Genomic DNA, 24,485 nt, shown 5'->3' on the forward strand with positions numbered 1-24,485 from the left:
TCACTACTTCAGTTTAACTACTACATTTAACTAGCCTTTTTGATTTCAAATGGCACATAACAAAACAAACTGTCACTTTGCATTTTTCCATCTAGACCAAAAACTGAATTTGACCTTATGCTGACAGTGAAACGTCTGGCAACATAAAACTAACCTTTGGCTCTCCATGTCTGTGAGGGGAAGCAAGCACATCTTCATATACTATCTTCCCCATCTTTTTTGGCATTGAAATTATATGTTCTTCTATAGTGCAGTATTTAATCACAAAGAGCATTTGTTCTGAGACCAGAGAGCTGTTTTGAATTATTGCTTGCCATTTAGGGAATTTTGCATAGTACGCTGTATCCTTCATGCTTCATGTATCGGGTCAGCGCCGTCTACTCATCTTCTTTCAGCCTCAGATGGTTTTATTTGGAGAGGACCAGCTAAGCTAACCAGACAGATGTTTTTTTTTTTTCTTCCCTCAAATCTATACACTTCGCATTATTACAAGCGCTTACGTTCCCAGACGATGATTTACTGCCAAAAGACGATTCATGAAACATCCTGTCACTTAGAGCTGAAAAACACAAACAAACATGTCACTGGGGTTCCTTTTGTGTGAGAGTGGCTTGCATGTAAATGAAACCGTTCCTGTAGCTCCGACGGAGCTGAAAGACGAAGGCAGGCGATCTGTATGTTTTCTGTGAAGGACAGGCCGCACTGATTCTGTTGTCTGAGGAAGGAAATCCTTTGAAGAGGTGCTGCAAAACAGCTTAAGGGCTTTTCAGTGCCTCACCCTTCTTATCTGTGCTGTCTCTTTAAAGAGATCCTGGTGTAATTATGGCATTAGTAGGTAATTAAGATCATTTTGGCAGGTATGTGAAGGAGCTGCTCAGTCCTGAGATGAGAATGGCCTGTGAAAAGGCCTATTTGGTTATGACTCTTATTGGATAAGCTAAATTTTGCACATTCATGCATTTGGCAGTCATTTTTATTTAAAACAACTTGCACTGCATTCAAAATAGACATTTTAATTAATTTTTAGCTAATTTGTTTCCCAAGGAATCAAATCCATAGCTTTGGGGTTGTTTCTAGTGCTATGCTGTAATTGTTTCCTTTGTCAAGCATCATATTATGGTGATCAGATTATGCCATAATTTTATTATCCTGACAGATGGCTGAAGACAACTGGTTTTGCATTATTTTTGCAGTTACTTGCAGTGATTATAGTTGTAGCCAGTGGCTCTTCAATGCTCACCTAATCATTTCTGTGCAGAAGTGAAAATCTTTGACAGATCTTCCTATGTCCTCATACTTATCGTGTCTCCCTGACACCGCAAAACAAATGCAAACCTCTTTAAACCTTTTAAATGATGACATAATAATTATGCTGACTGATAATGAACTCTCTCTTTCTTTGAAGATCTGTTATTATGAAATATGCTACCTTTTAAACCTTTAAGTCGTAATCATGTATGTACTTGTTATACTGTTATATATATATATATATATATATATATATATATATAAAATTAATTCAAATCACACACACTATATATATATATATATATATATATATATATATATATATATATATATATATATATATATATATGTATAGTGTGTGTGATTTAAATTAATTTTTAAATCATTTTTGCACTGATTCATTCGATATAGAATTGCTTGATCTGATTCACTATAATGAAATAAATGAATTGAACTCATTCTATCACCATTTTCACTACTGCAGTTTAACAGCTGCATTCAACTAGCCTTTGTATTTTACATGGCATATAACAAAACAAACTGTCACTTTTAATTTTTCCATCTAGACTAGAAACTGGATTTGACCTTATGCTGACAGTAAAACGTCTGGCAACATAAAACTAACCTTTAGGTCTCCATGTCTGTGAGGGGAAGCAAGCACATCTTCATATATGCAAACAATCTTCCCTATCTTTTTTGGCATTGGATTTTTGATTGGAATTATATGTTCTAATACATCATACTTTTATTGAAACAAAGTGACAGTAAAAACGTTATCACCGTATATCACCGTATGGTGACTTTTGGTGTCCTGTACATAAATAACTCATTTGCCATGATAACTTGACATAAAAATTACTATGAAGGGTGTGTTATACAAACCCGATTCTAAAAAAGTTGGGACACTGTACAAATTGTGAGTAAAAAAGGAATGGAATAATTTACAAATCTCATAAACTTATATTTTATTCACAATAGAACATAGATAACATATCAAATGTTGAACGTGAGACATTTTGAAATGTCATGCCAAATATTGGCTCATTTTGGATTTCATGAGAGCTACACATTCCAAAAAAGTTGGGACAGGTAGCAATAAGAGGCCGGAAAAGTTAAATGTACATATAAGGAACAGCTGGAGGACCAATGTTCAACTTATTAGGTCAATTGGCAACATGATTGGGTATAAAAAGAGCCTCCAAGAGTGGGAGTGTCTCTCAGAAGTCAAGATGGGCAGAGGATCACCAATTCCCCCAATGCTGCAGCGAAAAATAGTGGAGCAATATCAGAAAGGAGTTTCTCAGAGAAAAATTGCAAAGAGTTTGAAGTTATCATCATCTACAGTGCATAATATCATCCAAAGTTTCAGAGAATCTGGAACAATCTCTGTGCGTAAGGGTCAAGTCCAGAAAACCATACTGGATGCTTGTGATCCTCGGGCCCTTAGACAGCACTGCATCACATACAGGAATGCTACTGTAATGGAAATCACAACATGGGCTCAGGAATCCTTCCAGAAAACATTGTCGGTGAACACAATCCACCGTGCTATTCGCCGTTGCCGGCTAAAACTCTATAGGTCAAAAAAGAAGCCATATCTAAACATGATCCAGAAGCGCAGGCGTTTTCTCTGGGCCAAGGCTCATTTAAAATGGACTGTGGCAAAGTGGAAAACTGTTCTGTGGTCAGATGAATCAAAATTTGAAGTTCTTTTTGGAAAATTGGGACGCCATGTCATCCGGACTAAAGAGGACAAGGACAACCCAAGTTGTTATCAGCGCTCAGTTCAGAAGCCTGCATCTCTGATGGTATGGGGTTGCATGAGTGCGTGTGGCATGGACAGCTTACACATCTGGAAAGGCACCATCAATGCTGAAAGGTATATCCAAGTTCTAGAACAACATATGCTCCCATCCAGACGTCGTCTCTTTCAGGGAAGACCTTGCATTTTCCAACATGACAATGCCAGACCACATACTACATCAATTACAACTTCATGGCTGTGTAGAAGAAGGATCCAGGTACTGAATTGGCCAGCCTGCAGTCCAGATCTTTCACCCATAGAAAACATTTGGCACATCATAAAGAGGAAGATGCAACAAAGAAGACCTAAGACAGTTGAGCAACTAGAAGCCTGTGTTAGACAATGATTTTTCAACATTTATATTATTATGCTTGAGTTACAACATTATTGATTCGTAGGACGTTTGCAGACTGTTATAAAAAGAAGAGGGGATGCCACACAGTGGTTAACATGGCCTTGTCCCAACTTTTTTGAGATGTGTTGATGCCATGAAATTTAAAATCAACTTATTTTTCCCTTAAAAATATGTTTTCTCAGTTTAAACATTTGATATGTCATTTATGTTGTATTCTGAATAAAATATTGAAATTTGAAACTTCCACATCATTGCATTCTGTTTTTATTCACAATTTGTACAGTGTCCCAACTTTTTTGGAATCAGGTTTGTATTAGGCTTTGTTTTATATATTTATAACAAAAGCATTACTTGGCTCTTTAGATACATTTTCTAGATTTTTCTTTTTGTTTTGTTTCATTTTTCTATGTCTCATGCACTCATTAAATTTGAATGATAATAGAATATTGTCAAATCATAAAATTTGAAAATATACTGTAGTTCTCTTATTAATATTTTGATAAATAAGAGATTACTCAATTTGAATATATTGATCATTTGGTAATGAAAACTATATTTTAATTTAATAAAAAAGAAGTTTGTCCATGTCCCTTGAATGGTTGTCCACCCTGTTGTATTGCGGAATCCGCCCCTTTAAGAAAAGGCCCTCCCCTTGAGTGACATCAGGACAACAGATTTTTTTGTCTCTTCAATGGCGGGAATTTCAACGGCTGAGGTGAATAAGTTGGTGACTTTTCAATTGACAAATTTTCTTCGTCTGAGTTTGCTTACTTGCTTTCCCAAATCTTAACATGTCCACCCTGGTGGCATAAAATATGCCAGAAGTGATTTGAATACAGTATTTTCAAAATATGCAAGTTTAAATATTCCAAATTCACAGACTAAATATTTAGCTAGTCACAGTTTGTTGTAAGCTAATATGCTAACTGAAGCTCAAAATGTGGACACAGAATTCATTTGTCGTTAATATTGCTAAAAACTGAAATTAATGGGGGGGGGGGGGGGGGTATCAATGTGATTGAGGATCTAATTATATAATTTATTATTATTATTATTATATTATTTTTTTAATAACCCTGTTTAGGAAAGGGACGTCATATAATTTGCATCTTAATTTTGCAATGAAAGCGTATTTAACAGTAATATATATGTTCATGACAGGGTGGACATACCTTATGGTTTATGCTTTGAATAATTGTCCATAATTATCTAAAACAAAGCACAACTGTTTTCTACATGGATAATAATAAGAAAATGTTAATTGAGCATCTAATCAGCAAATTAGAAGGATCACGTGACACTAAAGACTGGAATAATGACTGCTGAAAATTCAGCATTGCCATCACAGGCATAAATTACATTTTCAAATATATTAAAGTAGAAATATATAAATATGTTCATGATGTTTTAATTTTTTTTGCTGTGTTTTTGATCATGTAAATGGAGTCTTTTTTTTTTCTTTTTTTTTTAAGTTTTCAAATCTCACCAACCCTAAGGTATGCGGTATATATGACTTTCAAGTTCACGAGTCCAAACTTTCCAGAAGGTCTTGAATGCAGTATTTCACATCCGAGAAAAAAAAAAAAAAAAAACTCACTGTGAAAGATTCAAATTGGAAGACAAGATATTTACATTTTTAGGTTATGGCTTATGATTCTTATCGCAGGTCTGATTTCATGTCACAATAATGCATTTCAACACTAATACTTGAAGGACATGTTTAGAAACTCTTGGTGCAGTCTCTTGGTCAACTTTGCCCCCACAAGTGGTTTTGGTTTGAATTTGGATCTTATATAAGACATTTTAAAGCGGTTGATGTAATTTGGCACACACGCTCGTCTTTGAATTCATCAAATGCAGCTCCAATCAGTCCTGCGCCCAGGACTGTTGACACTAGCAGGAAATCAAAGTCCAGCGCGGCAGTCCTGCACTGCCCGAACCATGTGCTTATGCATGAGGCAGCCTCACGGGGAAGATTAATTAGTGTACACAAACGTGTGTGGATGTTTATACACCAGAGTGTGTTCTGAGATGTTAACATATCAGTCAGCTCTTGCTCTCCTTCACTGCCAACCACATGGCCAGACACATGCACACACACATGCATAGACATGTATATACTCACGGATGTATGTGTGCATATGCACACAAAATAATGTGGCCTTCTGTGCACAAGTTACATACTTTTCGATGCGCCATATAAGAACCATAAAGACGTAAAGCTCATAGATAGCTATGTACGCAGTCCAAACACGCCATATTGAATTAAAAACAGGTGTCTTCATAGTTTGCATTCTTCCCAAACACAAAAGTGGTTTGACCTGAGCGGTTTTGAGTGTGTATCAAGCCCTATCAAACCATGGTCTTGGTGTAATTCTGTATTTATAAACAAGAGTGCACTTGGGTTTGTGTGACACAGACCGTGTGCTACAGACTACCACAGGCATAGCTCGACTATTGAAACCATATTTTCCTCCATTTTTCCTAGCACTTATTTTGAAGGGAAGCCTGTCGTACATCACGGCATCGCTTTGACGGGGGTCTCTGAAATGCCTCAAACCAATCCCTCCTAAAACTGATGTGCGGTGGGATTGAGTCTTGCTCCTAAGTGCTGGAATAACAGCAAGCTTGTGTGGTTGAAAAATTGAATGGAAAGTGAGTTCAGAAGCCATTCATTACGATTTAACAGGATATTACTTGTTGTTTAACGTTTTAGTAACTAAGCAGGTCGCCGTTGTAATGGTTTAAAAGCGTGCGCCTATAAAAATGAGCTCTAAGTAATGCACGTAGTGATGTGGTGTTTTCTTTTGCTCGAAAGGAGCGTTGATGGAGGGTCGGGATAGTATCCGTCCTCTTCACAAACCGAAGATTTGTCTGGCATCCGTAGTCATTAGTCATAATTAGCCATGGTTATTTTTCCACTGCAATTGAACAATTAAACTTGAAATTGCTTTAAAGAGAGCTGGGAATTAAAATAAGCTAAATAATAGCATTAACTTCCAATGACTGGAAAGCTCTCTCACAGTTTAGCAACACAGAGAGTTTAACATGCCACGTGAAACCAGTGATAACTCATTTTTTACACTGTATGAAGAAATGTAAGTTGTCTGTGGCTATATCGACTAAACTATGTCTAGGGAGCAACAGCACATGCTTAAATTAATGATGGTTGTTCGTTTCACTGATTTACAGATCGTAGGTGAACGAATCGTTCACTTCCATGCACTGATTCGTATTTTGTTAACCAAAATCGGTTTTTGCAATGACCATATGCAATTAAAATGAGGTAAGCATATTGTTAAATTATTTAGGTTATTTTTGTTTTTCGATTGTTTAGTTTATTAAATTTTATTTTGTTAATTGTAGGAAAAAAGGTGTACAGTATGATGCAAATACATTTTGAATTAGATTTTGTAGACAAATTGTCTCCACCAACTGGAGTAACAAGTAACATCAACAATCACTCAACGAATCGATCAACTAATCAGAATTTTTTTTTTTTTTTTGGAGTGAACTGATTCAAAAGATTTGGGCCATTCGGATGAATCCAAATTGCTGTGGAAAGTATGATTCATTCAAGTTAATTGGTGTGTTTAGACAGTTCATGTAGATAAATGAACAAATTAAAAGCAAATTGTTTGGATTTATTTTTGTTGTTGAGTGTTTTAATGAGCTTATAGCACAATATAATGCACTTACTTGTCGCCACCAACTGGAGTCACGATGTAACATGTAAAATCACTCAACGAATCAATCAACTAATCTGAACAAATTTTGGAGTGAACTGATTCAAAAGATTTGGGTCATTTGGTTAATCGGTGTGTTTAGACAGTTCATGCAGCTAAATGAACAAATTAAAAGCGAATGACTGATTCAACTCCCAGCACTTCATTTTCGTTGTAAACCCTTGATTAGTTTTAATGCCTGCAAAGTACACCCTTAAAAACAAAGGTTTCAAAATGGAATTTTTGCATTGATTCCAGTAGAACCATTTTGGGCTCCCCAGAGAAGCTTTTTCCTCTATAAAGAACCTTTTGTGCAATGGAAAGATTCCATTGATGTTAAAGGTTCTGCCATTTCCAATAAAGAACCATTATTTTTAAGATCATACCACTCTGATAATCTTAGATAATGCTCTTTTGTAATTATTTTAAGAATTATTGCTGTTGTTAACAGTGTCGCTATCTATGCACTGTAATAAATAAGTTATTAATTTGTCATGTGTTTCAGATTTCAGATAGACATAACTAACTTTTATAGAAAATAAACTATATGCTACAGTATATGAATATTGTAGTTCAATTAAAGCAGACAAGTCATTTTTGATTTAAAGCACAGATTTTTTTTAAGTTGTGCTATCATTTATCTGGTTATCTTTACTGTATAATCAAAATACATTTAGCTAAATTTGTTTGCAACGCTCATTTGGCATATCTCACTTAAAAGCCGCTTCATCACTTGCTCTGAAGTGTTCAGTAGTGTACAAGTGTACATTTCCTTTGTTTAGGTGTAATATGAGCCCACATGACTTCTCCACTGTCCTTTTGATATGAACGCTGAAGAATGCATCCCATGTAATTAATGTAATTGCGTCCCATGTAATGGGATTCTGTGAGAGGGGCTTGCGTGCAATTAGAATTGATTACATGGTGAGGAATGTGAACAGCATGTACATGTGGCGTATGATTATAAAAGCAATCTGGCCTTTTTTAAATTCATCTTAAGAAATGGGCCACATATTGTTTTTTTAAAACATATAGAGAGGTCCAAACATCTGATGCTCCATTGTAAAATCAAAATATAATTTAAATGAGAGAAATATAGACATTTTTGCTCAGTCTTTTGGACTTTACTGTGTAGCAAACATGCAGTTTACTTCTCGTAGTTGTTTCTCTGGAAAGAGCCCTATAGTCATGGATTTAGAGAAGTTTTCCTGGTATGGAAGTGCTTTGATCTCTTTTTGGGATTTTGGGTGTACATGTCTTGATAGTTGCTGTAGGTAATCACGTGTCATAAATGGAAATAAGCTGGCTCAGAAATGAGCCGTAGCGCTCTGGTGCAGTCCAGCTTGTTATGGGAGTCTTATGTCTGTGATCAGATAGCTACCCTGACAATATCCAGACCCCTTTCTGTTTCCATTACATTGGGAGAGGGGGGATCCGGCACTTTAGTTCTACTCATTGGGTTCAGCAGTTGCTGAACTTGCTACAAAAGTTCACACAGTCGACTCCAAGAGAGTTCAAAGGCACCAATTTTTTAAATACATCCATGCGTTCATACTCATAGTTGCACTACATTAGCCAAAGTTATTGAAGAGCTCCTTGGCAGCGTTTTGTAACTAAGGCCTGTTTCACACAGCTCACAAAAGCAGTGTATGTGGTGCATATTTATTTTGGCACCCATATTAACAAACTACGGTATTCACACTAGCTAAACTGTGCAGTGCTGTGTAGCAGAAGTGCGAGTGCATTTTTAATGCCAGTGAAGTGCACTACTCACTCATTGTGACGCATTCATGAAACATTTAGAAATATGATCAGCAAAAATGTGGAGGAAATTGTGCATAAAATGGGCCTTCCTGAAAAACCTCTTCCTAAATCTCACATTTTGATAGAGTTAAAAGTGCGCACATGTACTCTCATTCACAATTAGTATAATTTCCACCCATGAATTATTACTATGTGAATCACATGTATAGGAATGCTGTAGAATCTTATGCACTCCCTTCACAGGTTTGGCAGTATATCGCATAAATGCTAAAGAGACTAACTGGCTCAAAAAATATTATTATTTTATTAACAAAAGTGTTAAGCTTGCAGGCAAATTCTACTGGCGCTCAGATAATAGTGTATAATTAAAAAAAATAATAATAACGGACAACAGTTTTCAACCATTTTTGTTTATCAGTGAAATATATATTTATAGTGCTTTCAAAACGTAGTGTCTAAAAGAACACAAGACATTTGGATGTTTAACTCGCCATTTATATGTGGATAGAAGCAGGTGGAATAATTGATATTTTACAAATACAAAGACTTTCATGAACCCAAAAATTTACATCAGAACATCATTCTAAAAATTTTCAAAAAAGTATTTTGCTTGTGTGTCATGAATAAGGTCCATTGTTTGAGAAATAGACATATGTGGTGCTTGATGCATGTTACAAACACAGTAACAGGCACACAAACACTTTCTCTTCAATAAATCTGACATTAACCAGACAATTTAACTAGTTTCGTTGTTCTGTGTAGATTTATTACCATTTTGATGAAAAAATTATACATGCTCCTTGTTTAAATTAGGTTTCATGACCATTTAGTTTGTGAAAATACTCAATGGCACACCCATGATGACAATTTTACGATTTATGGCTGTTAATAATAGAAATACTTAAAGGGACAGTTGTTCCAAACCTATTTGAGTTTCTTTTGTCTGTTGATAGATATTTTGATATTTTGACTTCTATAGTATTGAAAAATACTATAGAAGTCAATGGGTACCCTCAACATTCCTTTGTGCTCAGAAGAAAGGCTACAGGTTTATCCCTTTAATTTAGTATTCCAGAAATCACTTTTTCTATACAGACTCTCAGTTCTGAGTCTGCACTGGAAACACATCAGCGTGAGTCTGCTGTTGTTTCGCTTACAAACTACATGTGTTGTGTGACACAGAAATGGAATTTAAATGCTTTACATTAGACTAAACTAAAATCTAATTCAAAACATAAGATGTGATCTTGAAAGTTTGGCTCTTCATGTTAGTATAATAATAATAAAAACATGTAAGCAATGCATGTAATTCTATATTACTGATTTATTCCTATTTTAATTTACTGATAAAGAATGAATTACAGGGGGCAGGCTAACCTGCGAGAAAAGCTTCACGGTTGTCCAAAATAAACATTATTTTCTAGTCCTTCCAAGTAGGCTTTGTCTCTTTGACATTTGTCATTATTTAAATTTACTACTGATAAAGAGTAAAACAGTCAAAAAAGAGAGAAAAACAGAGAGGATGAGAGAGCCAGAGAAAGTGAGGGATAAAGAAAGAAAGAAAGAAAGAGCAAAAGAGCTGATGTCTCTGGAAATACTTGAATTCTCTGTTGTTCTTCGTCTGTCCAGAGCTCTAGGGAGAGTTTGGCTCAGGATGCTGCTTAAACACTAATTACCTTATTACTGTAGCTCAGCAATATGGCACTGATCAAACTAGCTGTTTTTAGGAAAACTAGCTGTTCTATCAATGAGATTTACTCTTCAAAGAAAAGAGAAAAAAACACACACTACTGCACAGTAGTAACTGTGTGTGAAAACTGTAACATTATCTATCTATCTATCTATCTATCTATCTATCTATCTATCTATCTATCTATCTATCTATCTATCTATCTATCTGTCTGTCTGTCTGTCTGTCTGTCTATCTATCTATCTATCTATCTATATATCTATCTATCTATCTATCTATGTATCTATCTATCTATCATCTATCTTTCTCAAGTGTTTAGAGTGTTTCTGTTATAACTAGTTTTGTTGGTGGAGAAAAAAAGTCAAATTGTCTGTAAAGACAGCTTATGTCTATATTAACTTATTAACATCTTGTTCACAAGACTGCATCAAAACATTGTGCTTACATGATTGTATAATAGTCATGCTGATATTCAGAACAACAGAGGCCTGCTTAATATTTCAAAAACTCACAAACCAGCCTTGCATTTACAAATGACTGAAGCACATTTAGCTTGGTTCCTGTGCTGGTTCTCTACCCGATCCAGAGAACGATGAGGAGGGAGTTTGTGGGTTACCTGAGGAGCGAATCCACATCTGGATCTGTTTCCTCCTCTGCCCTGACAGCACAGTCCTGCTTTCCATCCACCTGTCTTTGATATACTGCACTGTTTTAATCACCTCACAGTGCTAAAGGCTGCACAACAAGCAGAACTCCCACAATTATCCATAGACGTGGCAAGGTTGTCCAACATTTTGTGCAAAATAAATAACTAAATACATAAATGAATACATATATAATGGAATGCTTACTGTATCAAAGCCTTTTAACTCTAGTAAACAAGTCTATAACTGCATTTGTTTGATGTCTGAATGCCTGTTTAGTAAGAGTAATAAAAGGTCTGTCATTGGTGTTTGACTGCTTGTTTGAATTAAACGTAATCTTGACCTCATTATGGTAATATTTTAACGAGTCTGTAATTGGAACATTTCCCTGCTGCTTTAAAGTGCTGATTTAAAAGACCAGCTTTTATAGTTTGGTACCCAGGGAAGCTGGGTGTTGGATCTTTTTATGAGACTTTGTACGTCTGTACATGTGATTAGAGTATTTACGTAGGCTATTTAAGAAATGACACTTTGCCGTTAGTGTCGATGTTTCAAATTGTGATAAAAGCTATAAAGATGACTACACAATTAAACTGAAGTTTAGCAGTCACGCCAATGCTCATTACTGTCTTTGAATTGCTAGCCATGCTGACTGGTTATCTGCATGTTGGTTGTTCTTGTGATTTTGTTTTGATTCATCTGTCCATAAATGCTCATGAGAGAAAAAGAACTTCTGCCCATGCCGCAGTCAAAAATATTTATTGAATGAACTGAATATCTGAACAGATGTAATAGCAAATGTTTATTTTTTTTCGGTGCAGAAATGCCAAGACTAGTCTATGATGTTAGCTGCTTGAATCCATGCCCAGCCAGAATCTGCAAACCTTTTTCACATTTTCTGTGCTGATTTTGGTGAGTAATTTGTGAAAAAGGGTTTAAACACAGTAAAATGTGTTCCCTGAAGCTGTGCTACATTCTTATTGTTAACTGAAAGCTTAATAAAATTAGTCAACATATTTAATAAACAAAGACAGGAAGAGTATGGAAACTTTGTGGAAGATGGGAGTTTGAAATGGTTCTAAATGCTTCTTGAAATGAAAAATACAGTTGATTCAACTTTTGAAATAAACCAAGGCTTTACTGTGGGTACCAACTTTAAATAATGGAGTATCCACTTTTTATAAATGACCTTTAGCTCAGAATCTCCCATCACAGACAAGATGAGGCTCCATGTGCGTGTCTCTTGGTTTCATCTGCTTCCTTTTAAACACAGGAAATGAAGTCAAAGGGTAGTGAAATATTTGTGTTTATTTTTGCTGCTCTTAACGGATAGAATTTCCAAACATCGGCCAATGGCTGTCCATTAGCAAAATCAGAATTATCATGTCTGTCTGTAGGGCAGATTTAAAATTTGAAAACTTTCTTTGATGCGTTTCTGTTTTTATTTCCTTTAATCTGCTCTGTTTGTGTGTTAGCTTTTACCCTGTGTATCAAAAGAGCAAAAGTTTTCCTAAAATTATCCAGTCATGAGTATTCTTGTTTTGAAGTATTTAAAAAAGTTAAATTATAGTTTAAAATTTCAGTGTAATAAAAAATAAATAAATAATAACAATGAAAATGTTAATCCTAAAAATTTATATTTTATTATTATAATTAACAACAATAATAGTAATAGCAGTAGTAGTAATGTAATATCAATAAGAAGAAGAATAGGAGTATCACTTTTATAATTCGATTGAATTTTATGTATTTTATATAGTCAATATACAATAGTCCAAAGTCCAAACTAAAATGTAAAATGGTTATTATGATAAAAAATGAAAGTATCTATGTTACAGCTGTGTCTGGCTTTTTCCCAGCCAGGTCTTTAGACAAACTTTACAACTTTGCCGACTGTGCGGGACTGCATCTGATCTTTGGGCTGAATGCCTTGCACAGAAACCCTGACAACTCATGGAACGCCTCCAGTGCTCTGAGTCTGCTCAAATACAGCGCCGGCAAAAAATACAACATCTCCTGGGAGCTCGGCAATGGTGAGTCCTTACCGTTGCAGATTCACAAATTATATTTTTGACATGATATCAATCTGAGACACAGAATGTTGTACATCTTCCTTGTGTTTATGAAAGAAAAAGGAAGCATCCATCCCATCGAGCAGTGATTCATTTGTGTACAATTGTCAAAACCTCACACTTGAAATTTGATCAACCTCCCTCCCCCCATGGTCATCCAATATGTAGATGAGTTTGTTTGCTCATCTGAACAGATTTGGAGAAATTTAGCATTACATTACTTGCTCACCAATGGATCCTTTGCAGTGAATGGGTGCCGTCAGAATGAGACTCCAAACAGCTGATGAAAACATCGCAATAATCCACAAGTAATGTAAATAATCCAGAAGCTATGTTTATAAGAAACAAATCCATCAAGACATTTTTAACTTCAAATAGTTGCTTCTGGGAGAAATATTCGTAGTTCAAGAACCGTTTATAAGCAAAACACTTGGTGGATTTCGATCTGAGAGGACAACAGGGGATGAACTTTTTTAATGGATAATTGAAATTATAGATTTGTTTCTTACAAACACACAACTTTTCCCTTCACAAGGCATTAATTGATGGACTGGAGTCCTGTGGATTATTGTGATGTTTTTATCGGCTATTTGGATTCTCGCTCTGATGGCACCCATTCACTGCAGAGGATTCAGGAAATATAAAGCATGATGGGTTTAATAGGAAATATTGAAACAAGTTTATTTGTCATTGTCCATAGTCTTTCTCTCTCTGTTTATTTATTTATTTATGTTCCAGCAAGAAATGCTCTAGGAGTTTGAGGGGAAAATGCTAAATTTGAGAGAAGGCCCTTAAATCCGCACTCAGCAACTATATTTCGTTTCCAGTGTCTTCTCATTGACAACCATCCACTTGAGACACTTGTAGTGCTTGATGTACAACAGCCTACAGGCTGGAAAGTGTCAGCCGGATACGCTGAGAATAAAGAATTGTAGTTATTATTTTTTTTTTTTTTTACAGAAGCAGTCTTTACCGACGCAATAAAAAGGACCGACGTGGACAATTCAAATGGGTTTAAAAATCTTAGGGAAGCTCTGATCATTATTACATTACCCCACCTCTTAATATAAAACGAATCCCATTCGAATAGGGCTTGTGTCAGGAGACAAATTCACAAAGCAGAATCCAAAAGGACACCTGGTGATTTTGTAATCTGCTCTAAGCACTCATTCATCTATTGTCCTGTGCCAGACATGCTGCAAATTGCCCCGTTCATGTTGCCCTTGTATCAAATGTCTCTCTATAAACATCAAAACAGCACAGAGTGTAAAACCTTTGACTTGAATAATTGTGATCTTATGATGATATGGGTTCCTTGCACAAAATTAGACAGAATATAAGCTATGTTACTGACAGCATTGTGTAGCCTGAATTATCGCACACTTTCCATACTAAACACTAAACTTATAAAAATACCAGACAACGATTTAAGAATGTACACAAACCGTATATTGTCTTAATCGTTTGTTTATTGGCTACATGTTGCACGTGTCAAAACTTTACTAGCTGTTTGCATAGAAAAACTGCAGGCATACAGATCGCTGCTTTCACTCGGAGACTGTCATACGAGACAAAGGAACCAGCACAATAAGCTAGTATTGAATGTAAAATGTAGTTCATATGAAAATGAATAATATCAGAATTTAATATCTGTCACGTAATACCATTTAAGAAGTTCTCGTTTCAGCAGAATCTTTTCACTTTGCTAACTCTAATAAAAGCATGTTATTACTAGAACAGCCATTTGAATGTTTAAAAGCTGTTACTAAATCAGATTTTACAGAGCTGTTGATTCAAAAACAAACACTTTCAAGTGAAAAAAAAGAGTCCAAATGAAACAAAGAGAAATAAGTTTTAGCTGTGAGTGGATGTTTATTGAGTAGGTTGTGCCAGCATGACACAAAGTGATGATTTATTACATGATAGCACTTCATGACTATGTGTTATTTGTGCTTTTTCTAAATTATAGCATAATATTTTAATGGATAATAATAATGCCTCATATTTTCCACTGGCCTCTGCTTGGCCCGGTAATGTATTGACTCTACAGCTCGGCATCTCGGTGTTTCTATCCCAAACACAAACACACACTCACACAGGCTGTGATGTTTATAAAGTTCGCCACTTGACTTCTGTAACGTCCTCGCTGTGATTTCAAGTGTGCACCTCCCAAAGTGTTGCCTTGTTTAAATAGTTTACAAAGCTCTGACCACAATATAGGTCATAATTCAAAGGCAGTTTGCATATTCGCTTGTTGATTTGGTGTCAGGTTGCTTCAGAAGTCTTAAAGGGATAGCTCACCTGAAAATACAACTTCTGTCCTTATTAAATTGTGGAACATATGAAGATAATTTTTGAAGGATCTTCACACAGCTGTTTTACTATTGACCCTGATCGTTAAGAAAAAAGAAAAGAAATAAGATATTATTTCTATTCTGCAAGGATGTATTAAATGGATCAAAAGTGACATTTTACATTTCTTTTTATATTAATTTAACTTAAAATAAATGTTGTTCTTTTGAACTTTCTATTCATCAAAGAATCTTGAAAAAAAAAAATATCATGGCTTCCACAAAAATATTAAGAGGCAAAACTGTTTTCAACATTGATTATATATATATATATATATATATATATATATATATATATATATATATATATATATATATATATATATATATATATATATATATATAAATAATCAATGTTGAAAACAGTTTTGCCTCTTATATATGGAAACTTGTTTCTATCACAGAAAAAAAATTATAATAATAAAATAATTAAAATTAAATAAAAATTTAAATAAAAAAGGGAAATTATGACATTTTATCACACAAATTTTAGGAGTTTTTTTTTGTTGCAATTTTTAGAAAAGAAGACAGGTCTGAAAAGAAAAAGGTCTTAATTTTAAGTCTCAATAACCTATTTTATTATTATTATTATTATTATTATTATTATTCAAAAAGAAGCTTTTGAAAAATGATTCCATACAAATATTTCTGTAGGATCATGTGACACTGAAGACTGGAGTAATGACCTTCCAAAATTCAGCATTGCCATCACAGGAATAAACTACATTTTTATATATTCAAAACAAAAACAGATATTTTAAATTTCATATTTCATATTATTATTATTATTATTATTTGATCAAATAAGTGCAGCCTTGTTAAGAATTAGAGACTTTCAAAACCATTAAAAAAATCATACTAACTCAAACTTTTCCAGTTAAATGAATCAGTCATCTTTAATTAGTTATAGTCTTATCATGTGTTATTTTTCTTTATTTCCCATCACAGAGCCTAACAGCTACCGCACAATGGCTGCCCGATCAGTCAACAGCTCTCGTCTGGCTCAGGATTACACTCTTCTGAAGACGCTACTGCAGTCGGTGCGTTTCTACAGCCGAGCGAACCTCTACGGGCCCAACATTGGCCGTCCTCGAAAAAATGCAGTCCTGTTACTAGATGGGTGAGTGTCCCTGCCATTTCTTCAGAAATATTATGGCCTCCCTGTGTGCCTTATTTATATGTTTGACAGTATGTGGAGAGTGATAAATTATCAACTGAATCTGTTCCTGCAGAGCTGTGCAGGAAACTCCACAGGTTTCTGCTTGTGTGTTGGTTTAATAAGTATTCTGGATATTTTGATAATGCTGTTAGATATATTATACTTTCAGTTTTGTTTAACACATTTGATATATTTATGAATATGAGAATTAGAGCTGTGAGGCTTTTAGTCTATTTTGGTTAGCTTTAAAACCTTTAGTAGATGTATGTGTTTACAGTTAATGGTTAGTTTTTGGCTTTTCTTTTCTTTTCAAGCTTTTCATTCAATGATGCATTAAATTAAATTAAAGTGACAGTATAGTCATTTATTATGTTACAAATATTTCTATTTCAAATAAATGCTGTTCTTTTGAACTGTTCTTTTGTATTCTTCAAAGAATCCTGAAAAGTGTTTCAGTTTCCAGAAAAAAATAAAAAATATTATGCAGCACGACCTTTTTCAACATTAATAATAATACATTTCTTGAGCAGCAAAGCAGCCTTTTAAAATGATTTCTGAAGATTCATGTGACACTGAAGACTGGAGTAATGATGCTGAAATTCATCTTTTAAGGACAGGAATAAATTACATTTTAAAATATATAAAAATAGTGGTATTTTAAATTATAATAATATTTAAGTATATTACTGTTTTTACAGTAATATTCTATTCAGTATTCAATATAATATTTTTGATCAAATAAATATAGCAGCCTTGGTGAGCTTAAGAGATTAATTTTTTTCCTTGAAAACAAAAAAAGTATAAATAATAATAAAAAAAAAAATAATAATAAATACCCGAAAATCTGAATAGTAATGTAGATTACATCATTTTTACTCAGCAAGTAGTGAATAACGGTTCTTGGCTGTGATGTCATTTAAAAAGGACAGTTTATCGATATTCATGCTGGTAATGTAAGCAGTTTAACTGTATGTAGAGAGTCTCATATATGTTTCTGAATAGCTGTGGCGTTTTGCACTTTCAATGTGAAAAGCCGTCATGACGGGTTATGGCATGGTGTTTGCAGAAAGGCTTATCTGATGTTGGCCTCATTTTAATGGCTCGTATAAGAGATCTCCAAAGCACATTGTTTAAGAAAGCGCAGTACTGTCCGCCTGCCTGGAGGAGCACATAGCTGAGTCGTGTTTATGTTGCTCCATGTGGATTGTTAGTCCAGGGGCCTGTAGCACCATTGAAACTCACCATCAGATAAATAAAGTGTCACTCTATTAATGGTGTGACAGAGCAATGTTCCACCTGCGCGTTACCCGTTCCTCCCACTCTCTCCTGCAATAGCACAGAGACTTCATTACTGCAGCTTTTCATTCTGAGCATTAAGTTCAACAGAGTATCAGTTTTTGTTTCCAATAAGACATTATAGAAGTAATAACTTCAGTAAATCAAAAACCATTTGGATGGATTCAGTAAATGAGTGAGTGAGTCTTTCTGAATGATTCATACGAGTCATTTGTTTGTGAATTACAATGCGGAAGAATAAGGATGTTCAAAAACTGCTAACAGAAATGAACATCTCGAACATCAACCGTTTCTAATTAACAACAAATAAATAATCGAAAACCCATGACTGAATTTTCTTCAAATTCCCTTTCAAAAAGAGAATCTTGTCTCAGTCATTTAGTGTGTGGTTTTAAAAAGAAGGTTTGAGCAATGCTGCCAGCATTATGCTTCTAAACACATATATTTTTATGACAGGAGCTTATTAAAGCAGTGCCAGTGTTGATGTGCTTACTATTAAGACCACATTTTTTTAATGACGTCTGAGATAAATACCTCTGGAATTCATTTGTGAGTGTTCATTTAACATTGTTTGTGCTTTTGTGCTGTTCTTCAAAAACTGGTTTTGTAGAATAATGACTTTTGTGAGTGGATACTAATTGGTTGTAATGTCAGTGTGACAGAGTCAGAAATAAATCTGTCAGTGCCTGACCAGAGCTTCCTCATTTTTGCAACCAGCAGCTTACTAGACTCTGTCTACACCTTCACACATACACATACACATACACACACACACACACACACACACACACACACACACACTGAAATCAACAAGAATGATGGGAGGACTGACACGCAGCTTCCAAAATTATACAAAAACAAAACAAAAAGGAATTTATGCATTCACAGCAGAAATTCATTTGTCTTTATATATTTAATTTAGCCTCTCAATAAACTTGTATAGGATCAAAATTTTGTTTTCGGATAAATTAATTTTCTTATCCCATTGGCATTTATCTTGGATAATAAAATTTTTATTTGCAGTAGGCTATTATTAGTAGTTGTGGCAGTAGTATATAAGTATATAATTTTAATCTGTTTAAATGTCTTTAATATATTTTAAATATATGAATATTATTATATTATAACAAGAGTAATACTATTATATTTAAATCAATTTACATGTATCGAAAATAATATTACTTAATATAACTGCAAGCAGTGATTTCCTGGGTTCAAGCAATTAATGGCTTTTAAGGCTCTATGGTTTTAGGGTGTAGTGCAACCCAAAATGTATGGCTAACACTAAAACACATCCATGATATAGAATACGCTCACAAACACACACACACACACATACACAGAAATTAAATGTTTAAACTATTATATTAATGCTCATCAAGCATGATTACATACATAGACAAGTTTACACATATTTTGTTGTACATATAGATTTCTGAAGAAAAAAATATTGATAACGAAACACTTACTACAAGTCTTCTTCTTGGGTACACTATATCAAGACCACATTTTTTTAATTACACTTTTATAGCTATCCAAATGCAAAAAGGTTTTTTTGTTGTTGTTTTTTTTTTTTTTTTTTTTTGACAATTATTGACATAGAGAGTCAAGAGAATTGTACTGCACTGCTTTTATTGATTTTGAGTTAGGACTAGTTCACAAAAGTAGTTTTTTTATTATTATTATTAATTATCTCAAATATTCGAAGAACACTTTGATTGACGGCAGCCGTTTTGAACAGAGGCAAAGCTATTCAAAATGAGGAGATCTATCATATGTTGTGAAAAACTTGTGTTTCTGTGAATATATAAACATTTTCTTTGCAATTTGAGGTAATTTACTATAGAAATAATGTGTTTTTCGAGGCCTTTTTAACTGTTATAGCGCTACCTATGGTCCAATCTCCATGAAACTTGCTGACAACATGCTTGTTGAGAATCATCTGTCACATGTTTTCACCAAGCTTCGTAGAGTTTTCGTTTAGGTTTTTAGGCTTTGGGGTATATTTGGCCACGCCCCTTTTCTAAATTACCCTGTTATAACCAAAGGACAAAATTTAGGTTTTGTATATTATATTATATATATATATATATATATATATATATATATATATATATATATATATATATATAATAAAAAGATTGCTGTGGACACTAAGATAATTAAGATTTGTTTTCTCGTAACTGAGATTTAGGCTTCAAAAAAAAATACAAAATTTGCTTGTAGTTAGTTTTACTGATTACTGATTGTTTACTTGTCTTCATTAAGGTTGAGCTCTTTTTATTTGTATTAGTTATTGTATAGAATGCAAAAAATTCAGTGTCATCTAAAAATTGTAACAACCTATTGTAACAATTATATTGTGAACGTGAAATAAATTCCAATTTAGTCATATTGCCAACCACTAACTAGAAGCCTCAATATTGTAACAACCTATTGTAACAATTATATTGTGAACGTGAAATGTAGTTGTGGGATTATATTTTAGTCATATTGCCAACCACTAACTAGAAGCCTCAATATCTTATGCAATATTGCTTCTCAAGTTATTTTTTGTGTGATTTGTATTGTGTAGTTTAGGTGCGCCCCTTTACTTTTCTGCCATAAGCCGCCTAGTGTTTTCCTGCGGGGGCTTTTGAGCAGTCATAACTTTGGCAGGCTGAAATGAAACTTGGTATTACAACCACAAGTGCTTTGTCGAAGGTCTTCTTTGGAACGAGACGCCACCCCTTGCTGCTACCAGTCTCGTTCAGATGGAAATGATAAATGCAGTTTTAACTCAGTGGACAGACAAAAGGAAAGAGGGAGATGAGAGGGGAATTATAGGACGGCATGGAGTTTTGGAGAGAAAGGGTGGTCGCTGTTTTTCTGTGTGAAACTGCCGTCACACGAACAACTGTTTAGAAACTTTGCTCCCTATAAGGAGTTTTGTTCCCTCGTTTGATTAAGATTACTCAGCTCCCTGGTAAACTCTTCTCTGCACAAATTTACAAATTTCAAATTTACTCACAGCATGAGAGATCAGTGTCAGCGGCGAAATAAACAGACACCTCCTGTTAGCCACGCAGCCGTGTGTGTTTGGCTATCAGTTCCTTTGTGTAAGACTCATTTATGATGGTGGCGCAGACTGTTTTTCCAGTGCTATAATAACCTTCCATAGAAAATACAGATATATACTAATAATACTTTTCCTCTCTCTTTCACAGGTTTATGAAAAACGGTGGTTCTGTGGTTGACGCAGTAACGTGGCAACAGTAGGTATTTTACCTTTTTTAAATTCTAACCTTTTATTATTCCCTATTGTTTATGGAAACTTTGAGATCATCTTTCTAAAGTGGTTATACAACATTGCTGTGGTATGAAACAAAACAGAATGCGAATGCAAAAGTGTCAGTTGTTCTCAAGTGGAGGGTCACGACCCATAAATGAGTCGCAGTACTGTTGTGATACAGCAGGGGAAAAACAATGCAAAAATACAAATATAAAAAATGCAACAACCCATATATAGTTAGGAGAGGAAAACAAATAGTTCTAGCCACTTTTAATAAGGAAGTTGCTATGTTGTTTATACATTTACAAACACTTTACAAAATTTTTTCACAACCGTCTGCACTCTCCAGAAGGAAGTTGCTATGTTGTTTATACATTTACAAAATTGTTTTTCACACCTGCACTCCAACCCTCAATTCAGTATAAAATTTTAATGATTGTGTAAGATTGAAGTTGTTAGATATAAAGTTGTAAAAAAGTATTACAATAATAATAATGGATTGAAATTTCATTGCTTTTTTTATTTTAATTGCAAGTTTATATCTCACAATTGCAAGAAATAAAGTTGGAATTGCAATTCAGATTTTTTTTTTATTGTGAGTTTATATCTTACAATTCTAACTTTTTTTTCTCAAAATTCTGACTTCTTTTCTCTGACTTTGTAACATACAATTGTCACTTTATTTCACACAGTTCTGACTTTATAACTCGCAATTGTGAGAAACAAGTCAGAATTGTGAGATGTAAAATCGCAATTGTGTGCTTGGTCAATCAATAATTTTCACAATCGGTTGTGTTGTTGGTTGTCTGAATGTTTTTTTTTGTTTAATATTTTTTATGATTTCTTAATGAATGTTCAAAGTTAATATTGAATGTTTTACGTGACCACTGTGCAAAATGCTCATTATCTAATTTGCATACATTTAAATGGTATAATATATCGGTCATTGGCTGCCTTGCTCTCTAGACATCAACAGTGGCAATACAAAAAGTCTGTCGCTGTGTTTTGTTGTTTATCAACCGTAGAGTCTGCTGTTCCCCACCTCTGCCTTAATTTCTAACACCTGTGAGGTGGGATAATGTGCTGGAAGGTAAATTTACACTCCCAGCAAACACATGCAGGCCTCTAATTTGAGCCTTTTTTCCTAATCTGGTTAAGTACCATTACTGAGAAGCGTTGTAAAAGACGTCAACAGTTAGTGTGTGTTCAATACAACTTCTCACTAACAAAACAATTAACATTCCTTTCATACTTTCAAGCTAAACATTTCTATTTTATAACTATGCATACCATGTTTGTATCGCATTGTAGCACATTTAAAAATATATATAAATGTATACATGTGTGTAATACACCACCATTTACGAATGCATTACGAATGTCTTTATGATCAAATTTTATTTAATGCACCTTTTTACAACAATAGTGTATATAATATATGCATATATACATTTATATATGCATAAATATAAATACATCACATTTGTGCTCCATATACTGTATTAGTACTATAGTAGATTTGCTAAGTGGGATCAGTTATGCTTCACCTGTGACAGAATGTTTATTGGTATTATTTTTGATTTGCTTGTTGGGGTATGTTATGGTTTCTCCTAAGGCTAAAGGTATTCATCTCTCTAATAACCACCGTATTTGCAAACCAGCTTCGATCTTCCTAGATTATCTTCTTATAGAGGCGAGGACTGTGTGTTTTCTACTTATTGAGTGAATTGAGCTGTTGTATCTGTCCATCAGAGACTGAAATGGGTTTGATTAGAAGTGTTTGTGGAATTTGGGAACGGGGATCTCTTGTCTGTCTTGTAGTTTGCCGTTGACTTTTATTTTGAACTTCACTTTTTATGTTGTTGTCATGTCTTTGTTCTCTAGCCCAACCCTGATTGTATCCAAGTGTGTCCTCATTAGTTCTAGAGTATTTATGCTGCCTTCATTAGACAGATGTGGGTTTTTCTAACATCATTTCTCTGACTATAAAACAGTGCTTGGAAAATGATGTGTATAGAAACAAAATTGCAATGCTACGGTGAGCTTGGCAGGTGTTCTCTGACAACACAGCGGTCTTCTGGCAACCAAATTGTGGAGGATAAATGATGTCATGACTCATGAGGCAATGATGCTCTTTGTTTTGTATGATTAACAGTCACTAGTTTTTATGTACCTGGCAGATTTTGCACCAAACAGGTTTCATATAATGCAAGGTTTGATTCATGCATTGTATTTGCATAAACTTGAATGTATAGCATTAACTATGTAGCCCTTTGTGGGTGTTGCCATGTTCATTCATTCACCTGCACAGAAATAATTACCTTCAAAATAAAAGAGTTCCAGATCCTTAAAATAGAGAGTTTTACAAATTGCACTTCTAGGTCTAGCCCAAACTTCCAGTTTGATGCATTAGACCAGAAAATTAGGTAATGTGAGGTAAAATCAGGTCATTAATTTTAGGAAAGGAAGTTGTTATCGGGGTTAAAAGTGAGCTATGTGTGTACTTCTGAGGAACTTCCCCTAGTTTTTTTTTCTCTGATTATTGCAGATACAGCTCGGGATGTTGCATAAAATGCAGCTTTTAATTTTTTTTTTTTTCTTTTTTTTTATGGAACGTGTCTGAAACTCTGGACCTTTTGGATCTTTGGCTGGCTCTGATATACTGGTGATAGAGTATCAGATAGTTTCGGGCCAATTGACAAAACTGTTGCTTGTCTATTTGGTTTTCTGTGTGTTGAAGTTGAAACTGAAGTCTGTTGATTTTAGATTTATTTGTTTTAATTGTTATTTTTTTGTATTTGAGTGAGAGAGTGTTGGAGTTTTAACTGAAGTCCCTGATTGTTTAATTATGCCTGATTGATCGAATTTGGTGAGAGAAAAAAAGAAAGTTTTTTTTTTCCTGATTTGTGATTGATTTGGAAACAAAAGTTAGAGTGGCTTCAATATGATAAATAACAGTCTGGTTTTTGTTTTTATTTGTTTTTAATTTTAACTTTTGTAAATACATTTTTCATTAAATAAGTTACAACAAGTAATTGAAGTTTTTTTGTAAGAAAATGCTTAAATGTTAAATTTTCTTTATAAAATTAATGCAAACAGCTCTTGA

At 34.2% G+C, this 24,485-nt stretch overlaps 1 protein-coding gene across 1 annotated transcript in view; it reads left to right on the forward strand.

Moving 5' to 3' along the window:
• The window catches only part of hpse2 (heparanase 2), a 70,697-nt gene that overhangs the window by 17,952 nt on the left and 28,260 nt on the right, over positions 1-24,485 (forward strand). The window contains exons 4-6 of the mRNA XM_042737414.1: positions 13,090-13,263; positions 16,602-16,773; positions 21,315-21,362. Coding sequence (XP_042593348.1) covers positions 13,090-13,263; positions 16,602-16,773; positions 21,315-21,362 — 394 coding nt within the window. The remainder of the gene's footprint in view (positions 1-13,089; positions 13,264-16,601; positions 16,774-21,314; positions 21,363-24,485) is intronic.

Source organism: Cyprinus carpio, chromosome B13, assembly GCF_018340385.1.
Source record: "Cyprinus carpio isolate SPL01 chromosome B13, ASM1834038v1, whole genome shotgun sequence".
NCBI lineage: Eukaryota > Metazoa > Chordata > Actinopteri > Cypriniformes > Cyprinidae > Cyprinus > Cyprinus carpio.